Genomic DNA, 12,208 nt, shown 5'->3' with positions numbered 1-12,208 from the left:
CCCGACCTGCTGGATGCCCCTCGGCTGGATTAATTCCTGAGTGCTGCCCCAGGGAGAGGGTCTCTGTCTCCAGGTAGGAAGCATGAGAGAGCTGCTGGGTGCTGCGAGCCCCTCGGTTGTGGGGGAGTGTAACAAAAAGAGATGGATTTTCCTTCTGTTCCCTCAGCTGTTTCCTGCAATGAAGCAGCAAAATCCAGCAGACCTCCATCCCTTCACACTGCAGAAACTTGGTCTAGTATGTGGCTGCAGCCATGTCCCACTCCCATCCTTTATCTAGGCTGGCTGCCAGGCAAGAAGCAAACAGAAAAACATAACACAGCTTATCCTCATCTGAAGGACTCTCTGGTATCCTCCCCAATTCCTCCTATCACGGAGCAGCTGCTCATTCCCTCCTGTCTGAAATTCCCTCTGGGATTTGTAACAGCAAGGCCAATCCTTTGGCTGTCAGGTGGGACCCCATGCAGGCATCCTCCTGGATTGTCTCAGAGGGTTTGGAATGAGGACAACCTGCCAGTGTCACTCTCTTGAAGTGGATGGCTAGGGATGAAATACAGCTGTCCCAAGAAACTTCCCAAGGATGAAGTATGAGGAACATATACATCCTTTAAGATGAGCAGGAGAGGCAGCGGGATGACAAACACAGCTGCCGAAAGGATCTTGAGATCCTTCCAGCTCGACCTTGCACTCTGAAACAGAGGAAACCAAGCTCTCTTGATAAGCAGTGGAGGTAAATCCCACCCAACCCCTCACATCCTTATTTTCTGCAAATTCCTCATCTGGTCCCTGAAAGACGCCTATTCAAAGTGATAGTTTCACCTGCCTGGGTTGGAGCTTGGGCAGGCTGAGGATGAGACAATTTTCTGCTGCAAACCTCTTCTGAATACCCACCAGGCTTTGTGTGTCAGGTTTAGACCTGGACTGGAGGTAGCCCAGTCTCAGAGGTCCCATAAGACTGGGGGAAATCCCAGCATAAAGCCAGGTAGGAGCCACAAAAATTCCTACAGGGGGAGCAGACATTGCACCTGCTCAGCCCTAGATGCAGGAGTAAGAATCAGCTTGGGGGTAGTCAAAATTGCTCAGAAAGATGCTTCAAGGTATTTTACTGTGGCCCTGATTGCAAGGCTTAGGACAAAAGTCTTTGGGAGGTCATTGGAGACAAGAGGTGTTTTATGACCCATCCATGTATGTTTAAGATTCCCCCATATCCTTTTCATGTGCTCCCAGGTACCTGCACGGATCTTTTCTTCCCTCTCAGGACAAGCTCTGACTCATCTTCCCCACCACATCCCTTCTCTCCCAGCCCATTCCACACCTTGGGCATTCAACCCCCCTCTGTCCCCAGCCACGTGGGTCCTCTGATCCCCTCTTCAAGCACTCCCTTCTCCTCCATCCCTTTTATCCTCCTTCTGCATACTCTGAGCATCCTCCTCTATGCTCTTCCTTCCCCTTTACCAGATCTCCATCATCCCAGACTGGGGTCTCCATTCCCAGGAATGCCCACAGGATCCAGCAGAAGCTGCCCACAGGAGCCAGAGAAGCTGATTAATCACGTTTTTATTTTATATTAAGTGCTATACACAAATTCCACCTCCCCAGGTGCTCCCAGCACCCCTGTGCAGACCCCAGACTCAACACCGCTGCCGAGTACAAAGCCAAAATAAGTTACACCCTCCCTGTGCTCCCAGGCACAGGGGCAGGGCAGGATCAGCCCTCCAGAGCTGGCCCTGCCAGTGCCTACATCACCCAGAGTGCCCTGCACCAGGGTAAGTGTTTGCTTCCAAACTCAAAACCCGTGGCATTGGGCCCTGCCCGTTCCCAGCACCACTGGCCCCAGATCCCCTTCCCAACTCCTGGGGCTCAGCATAACATGGCAGCCTCCGATGGCAGTGGGGAGCACCTGCAGGGGAAGGATGAGGTTGGAGCATCAGGTTGTTGACCCACCCCAGAGAAGCAGGAGCAAAGGAACAAGGATCAGGTCAGCCCTGGGGAGGTCTGGAGTTAAGTCCAAAGGGGGACAGAAACAGTGAGGGCCCAGTGCTGTCCCGCTCCTCCTCTCCAAGAGGATCCTCAGGTAGCAGCAGGGAGCCATTCCAGGCAGTACTCACTCCATCTTGGCTTCCAGGTGGTGGACAGTCTGCTTGTCCAGGTAGCGGCAGAAGAGCGAGAGAAGGTTGCTGGGCAAGAAAAGAGGCTCCACCAGTGAGGCCTTGGGCACCTGCGACAGCTCCCGGGCCACCAGGTACACCGTGTCTGTCCTGGGGGCATCAGCACGGAGGGTGAGCACCCCATGGGCTGGCAGATCCCCCACCCCACAGCTCACACAGCCCCTCACCACGCCTCAAAGTCCCCACTCTGTGGCTCCAGCGGCGCATCCGATGACAGCAGCCTCTCCCCATGGCTCAGCAAGGAGTAGAGCAAGGAGATCCCAAACTGCAGGGGAGCACCAGAAGGAAGATCACAGCCAGCAGTGGTGGCACCCCAGGGACACCACAAGGCTCAGGGCCACATACCTGGTTCTTCAAGGCCATGGCAAGGGGGAGCTCAGGGCACTCAGGCAGAGGCCGGGTCAGCTCCTGCAGGACCTCGATGAGTTTGCTGAAGGTGATCCCGCCTACCACCTCATTCAGTGGGCTGTAGAGCAGGGGGAGAGACTGGACAGGGCAGAGCAGAAAGCAGGAATCTGAGACCCTTCGACCCATCACAGCCACAGCCCCATCCCAACAGCTGGTGGGGATGGACACTGCCACCAGGACTGCTTTAACCCCTCTTGGAGACCTTTCTTCTCCTCCCTGAAGGGAAGAGGCTCCTGTCTCATATCAACCCCACAAGACAGGACCCCCCATTGCCCAGAGTGCCCCCCAGTGAGAGCAGAGGGGGAAGGAGGCAGCCTGGGCCATCCCTGCCCCAGCTGGAGGTGCTCGCCTCATCCAGCACGTCCTTCTTCATGAGGAAGGGCAGGTGGTGGGTGATGGTCAGCAGGATCTTCTCCCCTTGCTCCCGGGTCAGATGGGGCAGCAGCCGGGCCACAAGCTTCTTGCCCTTCCGCACACACAGCAGTTGCAGGAATTCATCCTCTGCCTCCCTGGGGATGAAGGCTCCATTGGCACAGATCCCGAAGGACCTAGGGCATCTCTGCCCATCCAAAAGGATGAGCATCAGCTCCAGCGAAGGGTGAGGCTCACAGGCAGGGTCAGCATAGGCCACGGTGACACAGCAGGCAGAATCCAATACTCCCTGCCACCTAGACCTGCTCACCCATGGCCATCTCAGATCCACAAGGACCAAGCTGTGCTGCCCACTCCTCTCAGCACAGACTCACTCGTCACTGCTGCAAGCCCTGATTTTCAAGGCATGGTAGAGACTCTCCACTTCTTGGCTCTGCTGCTCCTGCTCCACCCCCAGGGCCAGGGACATCTTCCGCCGTGCCTCTTCCACTTCCAGCAGCTGCAGGAAGAGCTGGAGAAATAGCACACAGCAAGGAGGAACCTTGGAGCATCTTCTACCATCTGGTTATCCAGGCCCCTATCCAGCTAGATGTCCCATTGGGAGATCCCTGGATGAAAATGGAGCACCTGGACCACCCCACTCTGCCCTGAATCATTACTTGCTCACCTTCTCAATCCTGTGCAGTGCCCGCAGCCGGTTGCTCCCTGCAGCCTTTGGGAGGGGAGAAAGGAAGGCACAAGGGTTACAGCCAGTCCCAGATGCCACTGCTGGCCCAGTGCTGGGCCAGCTGCTCCCTGGGGATTAGAGGTGGCTTCAGGACACAGCAATCCCATAATGAGACCATGGGACCAAGACTGCCAAGAACCCCATCCCTTGGCCAGGGAAAAGCTGCCAATACTGAAGTGGGACCTCCTCCAACTTTGTGCCCCATCCCACTACTCGGGGCAGCTCCTATAGCTGTTCTATAGTCCAGGGGGAACTCAAAGCAGCATTCCTGGCAATTCAGGGCACCAACCAGTCTGGCTTCCCCTCACCTACCTCCTCCACGAGGGCATGGTGCACAGCATCAATGGCCCGGCGAGGGCTGTAGCAGGTGGACACAGCAACCTGGCCCAGTGAGCCAGCGATGCGCACCACTGTGAGAGGAGGGACACAGTGAGACCATGGCCACAGCCCCTCACCCAGCCCCCAATACCCGCCCCAGCCCTCACCGGAGTCATAGGTCTCCACTTTCTGGATGAATGGTGTGACCAGCTTGGGGGTGTCCAGCTTGTTGCGCCCACCGAGCAGCTCCTCCTCTGCCTGCCTGCGCTCCAGTCGGTGGTAGTACCACTGCAACAACAGGCCAGGAGTCCCCTCCAACACCCTGGAAGGTTCCTCTGGCTCCCAAAGCCCAGCCCCGAGGAGACCAAGCTGCAGGTGCTGCGAGCAGGAGCTCACCTGGTAGTAGTAGTCATCATCCATGTTCTCACTCTGCAGCTGGATCATCTCTACCTTGATGACCCAGTCCTTCTCCTTGGAGGTCATCAGCCCAGCGTGAGGGTCCATTTTAGGAGACCATGACTTCTTGGGGGAAACACTGGTACAGGAGGAGACCTCAGCCTGCTGTGACCACCCAGAGCCCTCCCTGCACTCCACAGCTTCCCAGGGACCCCTCATACCTCTGTGCCTGCCTGCCCTGCTGCTGCTGCTGTGTCAGGATCCGTTGGTGCTGAGGGTGCAGCTGGGTCATGTGGCTGGGCATGCTGCAGGGGAGACCAGACAGTGGTCAGGAGGGGCTCGGGACACCCTCCAGCTGCTTTGTGGGGTCCCACCTGGACACTCCACTCCTGCTACCTGAGATTCAGATGGCTGTTGGCTGAGGGGCTGAAGAAGAGAGCGGGGTCCAAGGAGGGGGACATGGGCCCAAAGTGCATGGCCATGGGCTGCAGTGGACTGTCCATGGTGGGGGACCCAGGCTGGAAAGGGGCTGGAGACGTGTACCCTGCAGTCTGAGAGGGAGAGAGAAGGAATCAAGGGTCTGAGTGCCCTGGATGGGTCAGCCAGCTCTGTGCTGGCTTCTGGCTCACATCCCCACAGGGGCCACCCTCTGGCACCACACCACACCTGCCACTGTCCCCATCCCTTGCCGCTCCAGGGCCACAGCGGTAGCTCCCAGCCCACAGCATTACCTGGTTGGAAGTGAAGAGCAGAGGGGGCCTGCGAGCTGGTGGGAAGGGCCGAGGGGGGCACAGGGAGCGAGGAGGCATCAGGGGTGCCTGCTGAAGGGCAGGAGATGGGAAGTGTCACTGGGACAAGCATGCCCTCCAGGCCACACCTCCAGGGACAGGAGGACAGAGAAAGAGGGAATGCAAAAACCCCCCTACAACCTATTACCTGCTGGAGAAAGCGTTGGGGGAAGGACTTGGGAGACATCAGTCTTAAGTCAGGGTGCTTGAGCCGGGGAGAGTCCCCATAGCCCCTCTGCACACGGGAGCCAAGGAAGTCAAAGGCCATGTTGGTGGATGGTGGGGGCATCTCCAGGACCTGGAGGATGGCTTTATCCTGCAGGGACGAGGCAGCAGCAGGTGGGAGCGGGGCCCAGCTGGGATCAGTTTAGTTCCCCCAGCACCAGGCAGCTCACTAAAACCTTCAGTCACTGTTCAAACAGAACCATGCATCACCTGGGCTCCCACTGTGGTAGTGTGGAGCAGCTGGGAGCCCAAGGGGACACAGCATGGGGGTCCAAATCCCCTCAAACTCAACAGTTTTGCCTTCAAAACCAGGCTCTGCTTTGAGTGGGCACCTCCATCCACAGCCTTGGCACACAAGACACATCTGTGCACCTCTAGAGGTGTGATTTCCCCAGTTACCCCAAATCCATTTTTAACACTTGTGCCAGGGTAGGAGGGCCTGTCTGGGAGTACCCACCTCCAGCACATGGTGGGGTGAGACACTGCCAGGGCAGGAGCCCCACGTCCCAGGATCCATTGTCAGCTGGAAGACAGGGAGATGGTAGGCACAGGGCAAGAGGACACGAGGAGAGGGGCAGAGGACACTGTGGGGGCTGCTCAGCCTTGTCACCAGAAGGGAGGGGACATTTTTACCATGTCCTCCTTGCCAAACTCTGCCCAGCAAGCACCAATCCTGCTGTCCAGCACTGCTGAGTCCTGGCTCTGGAAGGAAAGAAGAGTTACAGGTCTGTCTCCCTTCCCCAGTGCCCTACGTGGGGCAGGACCGACAGGAGTGGGGATGAAGCGGGGAGCAGTGGGACCCCCCCCTCTCCGCTCACGCGTCACCTCCAGCGTGGGTTTGCTCTGCACGGCTCTCATCACTGCCGGATCTCCCAGGTCATTGGGCTCCTCACAGGGCTCCTGCTCTTCAGTTCCCAGCTCCTCCTCCTCCTCCTCTTCCTTCAACTCAAAGCCAACCTGCTCCGCCTCCAGCTCTGTCCCACCTTCCTTGGGGGACTCTCCCAGCTTCTCTGGCTGCTCAGCCGCTCCAGGCCCCAGCTCGTCCCTGACTTCAGTCTCCTCTACCACCACTTCAGCCACCTCAGGGCTCGTCTTCTGTGGCAACAGGAGCTTTAGAGTGTCCTCTGTGGAATCTCGGTCTTGGAGCGGGTAAGCAGAGCAGGGCAGGATGTGTGAGTGCCTCGGCAGTGCCCACGGAGGTCCCTGCTTCCCCCTTTGGGAGCTGGCTGATCTCCCCGACACTCACTGGAGCTCCCCTGAGGTCTTACCTAACTCAAAAGTCATCTCGTTGTACAGGTCGATCTCCTCATCCTCCTCGGCCATCTCCAGTAGAGGCACATCTTCCTCCAGTAGGAAGTCCTCGAGGATCTGGAATGGGAAGCAGCAGGGTCCTCGCTAAGGGAGAGGTAACCCTAACATGCTCTAAAAGTGGGGGGGGGTCACCAACCTCCTCCCGACCCCGCTAGTGGTGCCAGGCAGCCCCAAAGGCTCCCAGCTGGAAAAGGGAAGAACGGGAGTCACTGGCACTGCCAGCGAGGGCAGGACCCGCAGGCTTAGCCCGCCGGGACAGGAGGATGCCGGTACGGAACGGCACCAGCCCGGCTGGCGCTGAGACACCACCGGGCTTCGGAGGGAACACCCCGCTACAAGGGCACGAACAGCAGGCGAGCACAAGGCAGGGACGAGCACCGCACGAGTACCGCCAGAGCAGTGTCTGCTCCGGCACCGACCGCTCCGGGGAGCGCCAGCCCCGGGAGAACGGGCACCGCCGATGGGGCGAGGCGTGAGGAAGCGGCCGCGGGAGGGAGCAGCAGAGCAGGGCGTGCACTCACAACGGGCTCGCCGCCCTCCGCCATCCCTCCGTGCCTCTTCCCTCCCACCCGCCCTCCGTTCGTCCCGCGTCCCTCTACGGGGCCGCGCTGCCTCCGCCGCCGCCTTTTACCGGCCGCCGCCCCCGCCCCGACATGCGCCTGCCGTACAGCATGGCGGCGCCCAGTTGAGCCCCCCACCTGCGCTGCCGTACAGCATGGCGGCCCCCAGCCGAGCCCTGCGCATGCCCCCGCGACCGGCGTGGATGCGGATGAAGCCAAGGGGATGAGGATGAGGAGGGTGAAGTTTACTGACCCCACTTGCGGCCCTCGGGGCACAGAACATCCCAAACCGGCTTTTTCCACTGTTCCCGTTGCTCCCTGCCTGACATTGTGTTCTCTGAGCTGATACCCCTTTGAGGAGTTATGGAAAACCAGTCTGTCCGGCTGGAAGCACCCTGGAGATGTACAGATGTGGGCTTGAAAGCACAGGGGTCAATGCTAACACTGTGAATCTTTGTGTCCTGCCAAGCACAGCGAGGTGCCCTCATTTTCCCACACACACACCAGACATCTGGGTGCTGGGAGCACCTCGATTATGTTACCCACTTGGAAATAATTCTGTCTGCCAGTAAAAGCAGAAATGCCCCAAAAGAGGAAGATTTGGCTGCTCTGACCAAATCAATGCAGCTTTTTAAAAACATCATGTGGAAAAGAGTTGTGGTTCAGCTTCTCTTTACAGGGAAAGTCTGACGAATGTCACTGGTTGCGGTGGAGTCATTGCCAGGGATTCACATCCCAAAAGGCAGGGAAAGGATCCACATCCTGCCATCAGCTCTTTGTGTGATCAGTCCTCTCTGAGCTAAGGGGATTGCCCACCTGAGCAGGGTCAGGCTTGCCTGTGGGTCAGGATGGACTGGGGTGGTGACCTCGATGGCAGCTCTGCCACCAACATGGCCCTTAGAGATCTCAGCCTGGAGCCCCGAGATCTCTGATAAGGTTCTTGCCACAGCTGCTCTGCTTATCTCGGTGAAAACACTGAGTGTTTTCAGCTGCGTAGCCGCTGCACCGCTCACCGAGCAGCCAGTAAACCCCACAGGGTCTGGGCCAGTGGGTATTGATAACAAGTGTTTTCAGGATTTTCCTTTGCTTGTCCTCTCCTGATTTACCTGCTGCCTTTGGGATGTTCTCCATATGTGCTTTATTTGTTTAATTTAGGTTTTAATAGGATATATTAAGAAAGCAAGTCTTAAAGGGCCCAGTGTTAGAGGACACCTATAATACTGCTGTTTCCTACCCACTGGTAATGACTTTCCTTTCTTTTCCCTTTTTTCCCCTTTCCAAGCAGTGTTACCAGACTGCTCAGCAACATTCCCAGCCAAGGCGCCAGAGAACCTGATTCTTTGGCCTTGGGGTTCTCATGCTTGATGTCAGGGAGTCTGTGCTGCATCGAACAACAGTAAATCCCTAATCCCAGAGCCACTGGACTGAGACATTCCACACAGGCCTCAAGAGAGGTTCGGAAAGGAAGGTGGATGAGCTGTGCCTGTGTAGGCTGTTGGCATATGATCCCTGGATGCAAAATCTTCTGCAGGAGGTGGGGTTTACCCCCATTTAGGTTGGAAAAGCCATCTAAGACCATCGAGTCCAACCATGCCCCCAGCACTGCCAAACCACCACTAAACCCATGTCCCCAGGTGCCACATCCACACGACTTTGAAATATTTCCAGGGACGGGGACTCCACCCCTGCCCTGGGCAGCCTCTGCCAGGGCTGGACAGCCCATTCAGGGAAGAAGTTTTCAGTCATATTCAACTTAAACCTCCCCTCGTGCAACTTGAGGCTATTTCCTCTTGTCCTGTCTTGTTCCGTGGGAGCAGAGCCTGAACCCCTGCCCTGGCTCCACCCTCGGTCTCCCTGAGCCTCCTCTTCAGGCTAAGCCCCCCCAGCTCCCTCACTCGTGGTGCTCCAGAACTCTTCCCCAGCTCTGTTCCCTCCTCTGGACACGCTCCAGCCCCTCAATGTCCTTCTTGTCATGAGAGGCCCAGAACTCACCCCAGGACTCAAGGTGTGACCTCAGCAGTACCCAGTACAAGGGATTATCGCTGACCTGTGCTTGTGGACACACTGTAGCAGGTACAAGTCAGGTGCCAGTGCCCCCCCGGCCCGTGGCCGGCGCCCCCCAGACCCCCCGCCCCGCCCCAGCGCGGAAACGAAAGTGAAAGGGCACATACCCCTCTGCCCGCCATGCGCAGGCGCGCAGACGGCTCTCACAACCTCGGCTTTCCCGCTTTGCCCGGAGACTGGTGACGTAACGGACGCTTCGAGCTCCGATTGGCCGCGGTTTTCCGAGGCTATAAAAGGCGGCGCGCGAGCGGTGCGGGACAGTCGGTGCCGCCGGGAGACTCCGCTATGGAGGGGAGCGTGCTGGGGTTCCTGGTGCTGCTGGCGCTGCTCGGTCTGGGGCACGCCGCCGATCGTGAGTGCCGGGGGCGGCGTGAAGGGTCCTGCAGGGGGCAGGGAGGGTGAGAGGCTGGGGGGTCGCGGTGCCGGGGTGGGTGGGTGCATCGACGTGATGCCCAGCGCAGCCCCGCTTCTCACACCGCCCTCGCCTCCCTCTCCAGAGCCGCCTAAGGTCGAAGTCTATGCCCGTACACACGCCGTGGAGGGACAGGAGAACACTCTCCACTGCTTCGTCACCGGCTTTCACCCACCAAAGATCGAGGTGGAGCTCCTGAAGAACGGCGAGCCCATGACCAACGTCAGATACGGGGACTTGTCCTTCAACGAGCATTGGCAGTTCCAGCGCCTGGTCTATGTGCCCTTCACCCCTACCAAGGATGACACCTTCGCTTGCAGGGTGGCGCATTCCAGCGTGCCGGAGCCGATGATCTACCGATGGGGTACGCTCTGCTTCCTGTGGCTTCCATTTGTGTGCTGGGGCTCGTTCGTTTATCTCCACGGTGTCTCTCTTCCTCTTCCTGGGAAGCAGAGTGTTATAGCAGAGTGGGTTTTGAAGGTCTTGTGTTAGAGATGGAAAGTTAACTTGGTTTCAGCTGTAAAGGCTGTTATACACATCCATGAAGGATTCAGGGCGGACATGCCTCACTGTTGTCCATAAGGGTTTGGTGGTGCTGTGTTGTCTAGTATCAGTGAACTCACCTAGAAGGAGATGAGCCACACAGTGATATTGGCTTTACCTTCAGAATATAAAGGACAGAGCGGTGGGGACTGGGCAGCTCTATGGTTACACCCAGTAGGGGTGGGCTTGTGGGTACTGGGGAGGGGATGCTGTTTGTCCCAAAGCCTAACGCTCCACCTTTCTTCCCTACAGAACCGGACTTCTGAGCTGTGTCTGGGGTAATCTATGGTGAGTTATGGTGATGCTATTTCTGTGCTGGTAAGAGAACGTGGACCCATTTCCATACAGGGGAGAGTGTATCACTTGCAGAGTTGAGGAACAGAAGCAACCACCCCCAAAAGCAGATCATGTTACTGCTAATTTGGGACATGGGACTCTCCCCACACTCCTTCTACTAACTGTTTTGTCCTGTTCTCAGCCATCCCTTGCCTACAGGAATCTAAAGAAAGGAGACCTTTGGAGAAAACCTTCCATGTCTTTACTGTGTCTGCCAAGTACCAGAGAGTTGTCACAGGTCCCCTAATGCTTCTTCAGGCCCCACAGTGCTGTTTCCTCTCTGGGGAGGAGGTAGTTGCTGTGCCTGGATGTCCTGTGCTTTGGGAGAGGCAGGCTAGTTAACCCTGTGGCAGGCAGGCAGCACGATGTGGGATTTGTGAAGCACAAACCAGAAGCAGTTTTGGGTTTAATTACCAGTGTCTCAGCTTTTGAGGGCTCCATGTTCTCAAACTGTATTCTTGTAACTGATATGGGGTTAACAACAGGGAAATTCCAATTTAACTCTTGATCAGAAGAAAACTGAAGATAAGTGGCCCAGCTGATGTAATGCGCTGGTTGAAATGACTTAGATAAGTGCTGTGGTAGAGGCTGGATAATGATTAACTGTTCCCAGGATAAGCCTTGCCAGGACCTCACTTGAAATGCCCCTACTCTTGTAGAGCTCTACAAAGTTGTGTATGGCTACTCCTCTGGTTTGTCACTCTCTTTTGGGCAGCAGGAATGGGAACCTGGCCCCAGGGCAGGGTATGGAATGTGTTGTGTCCACGAGACACTGTGGCTTTGGTTGGTGGGACATCGGCCTGGAGGTCACTGATGGTGAGGGATGCCAACCTTGGCTGGAGGTGGGACATGGGTAGCTTCACTGGAGTCTGGGGACAAGGATTTACTGGGGTGGAGGAGTTGAGAGCAGGATACACTGCCTGGGGTGGAGAACAAGGATCCTCTTGACTTGTTGAACTCTGAACCCCACCAAGGAAGGGACAGAAAAGCAGTTTCTGCAGGAGTTTTATCTCACTGGAAGGTGGGTCTGTGCCTTCAGCTGAGATGCTGCAGTCAGAGTGCTCTTGAGGAAACCATTTTTGACTCCTAAAATAATTACGGTTGAAGCTGTGACCAGAGCAATTTATGTCCATCTTCTCTCTCTGTGCAGGTCTGAAAAATTCTTCTCGCAAATCAAACTCTTCTCAAGCTTGTGTCCAGTCGTCATCTTAACCACAAGAGTGATTATCTTGCTTCAAGGAATTCTTTAATCATGCTTGTCAAGATATCTTTTGCACGAAGCAGCAAGGGGGCTCTGGAAGCTTTTTGAGCATGCAGCTAAAAATGCCTACATTACTGCTTAAAAACAATTTTAGCTCTAAAGTGCTCCAAATTGTACAGGATTTTTACCTTAATAAAATCATAGCTATTTAAATGTTTTTTCAGAGTCATTGGACAACCTGAGCTGATTTCAAGGTCTCCAGCGTCTGCTGGGTTGTAAGTGAATCTGGAGCCTGGTGGCACTGATGCTCAGTTGTGCTTTTTTATCCTACTGAGAATGTGTAAGAAACACTTTTCCATCATTAAAAAAAGAATTAAAGATT

At 56.3% G+C, this 12,208-nt stretch overlaps 2 protein-coding genes across 4 annotated transcripts; one reads left to right on the top strand and one right to left on the bottom strand.

Annotated features, from left to right (window-relative positions):
- Positions 1-1,582: 1,582 nt before the first annotated feature.
- On the bottom strand, positions 1,583-7,256 carry PATL2 (PAT1 homolog 2). 3 transcript variants are annotated; one of them, XM_050309583.1, is made up of 19 exons: positions 7,232-7,256; positions 6,668-6,767; positions 6,225-6,538; positions 6,033-6,101; positions 5,857-5,922; positions 5,323-5,490; positions 5,118-5,207; positions 4,783-4,937; positions 4,608-4,691; positions 4,387-4,525; positions 4,158-4,278; positions 3,985-4,082; positions 3,613-3,657; positions 3,320-3,456; positions 2,923-3,082; positions 2,511-2,651; positions 2,333-2,430; positions 2,106-2,255; positions 1,583-1,897 (listed from the first exon to the last, which is right to left on the bottom strand). In XM_050309583.1, exons 1-19 carry the CDS (start codon positions 7,253-7,255, stop codon positions 1,858-1,860), a joined length of 2,199 nt encoding a protein of 732 aa, XP_050165540.1. In that variant the 5' UTR covers position 7,256; the 3' UTR covers positions 1,583-1,857. The 3 variants fall into 3 exon arrangements, with proteins under 3 accessions (XP_050165540.1, XP_050165541.1, XP_050165542.1); XM_050309584.1 differs by having other exon boundaries at positions 5,118-5,204; XM_050309585.1 differs by lacking the exon at positions 7,232-7,256 and adding an exon at positions 6,847-6,921.
- Positions 7,257-9,566: 2,310 nt separating this feature from the next.
- B2M (beta-2-microglobulin) lies at positions 9,567-12,208 on the top strand. The gene is made up of 4 exons (XM_050309779.1): positions 9,567-9,686; positions 9,832-10,110; positions 10,542-10,577; positions 11,776-12,208. Exons 1-3 carry the CDS (start codon positions 9,620-9,622, stop codon positions 10,553-10,555), a joined length of 360 nt encoding a protein of 119 aa, XP_050165736.1. The 5' UTR covers positions 9,567-9,619; the 3' UTR covers positions 10,556-10,577; positions 11,776-12,208.

This window comes from Myiozetetes cayanensis, unplaced genomic scaffold (genome assembly GCF_022539395.1).
Source record: "Myiozetetes cayanensis isolate MyiCay16 unplaced genomic scaffold, myiCay2020 scf14, whole genome shotgun sequence".
Taxonomy (NCBI): domain Eukaryota; kingdom Metazoa; phylum Chordata; class Aves; order Passeriformes; family Tyrannidae; genus Myiozetetes; species Myiozetetes cayanensis.
This window is presented reverse-complemented; position numbering and strand designations above follow the sequence as displayed.

What these genes read in the sequence shown, in the direction of transcription:
- B2M (XM_050309779.1), top strand. Translation starts at nt 9,620, where the DNA reads ATGGAGGGGAGCGTGCTGGGGTTCCTGGTGCTGCTGGCGCTGCTCGGT. An exon ending in TCTGGGGCACGCCGCCGATC is followed by an intron (nt 9,687 to 9,831) that starts GTGAGTGCCGGG and finishes CTCCCTCTCCAG; the next exon opens with AGCCGCCTAAGGTCGAAGTC.
- PATL2 (XM_050309583.1), bottom strand. Translation starts at nt 7,255, where the DNA reads ATGGCGGAGGGCGGCGAGCCCGTT. An exon ending in ACCATGCCCTCGTGGAGGAG is followed by an intron (nt 3,658 to 3,984) that starts GTAGGTGAGGGG and finishes CCCCTCCCAAAG; the next exon opens with GCTGCAGGGAGCAACCGGCT. An exon ending in AGAAGGACGTGCTGGATGAG is followed by an intron (nt 2,652 to 2,922) that starts GCGAGCACCTCC and finishes TGCCCTGTCCAG; the next exon opens with TCTCTCCCCCTGCTCTACAG.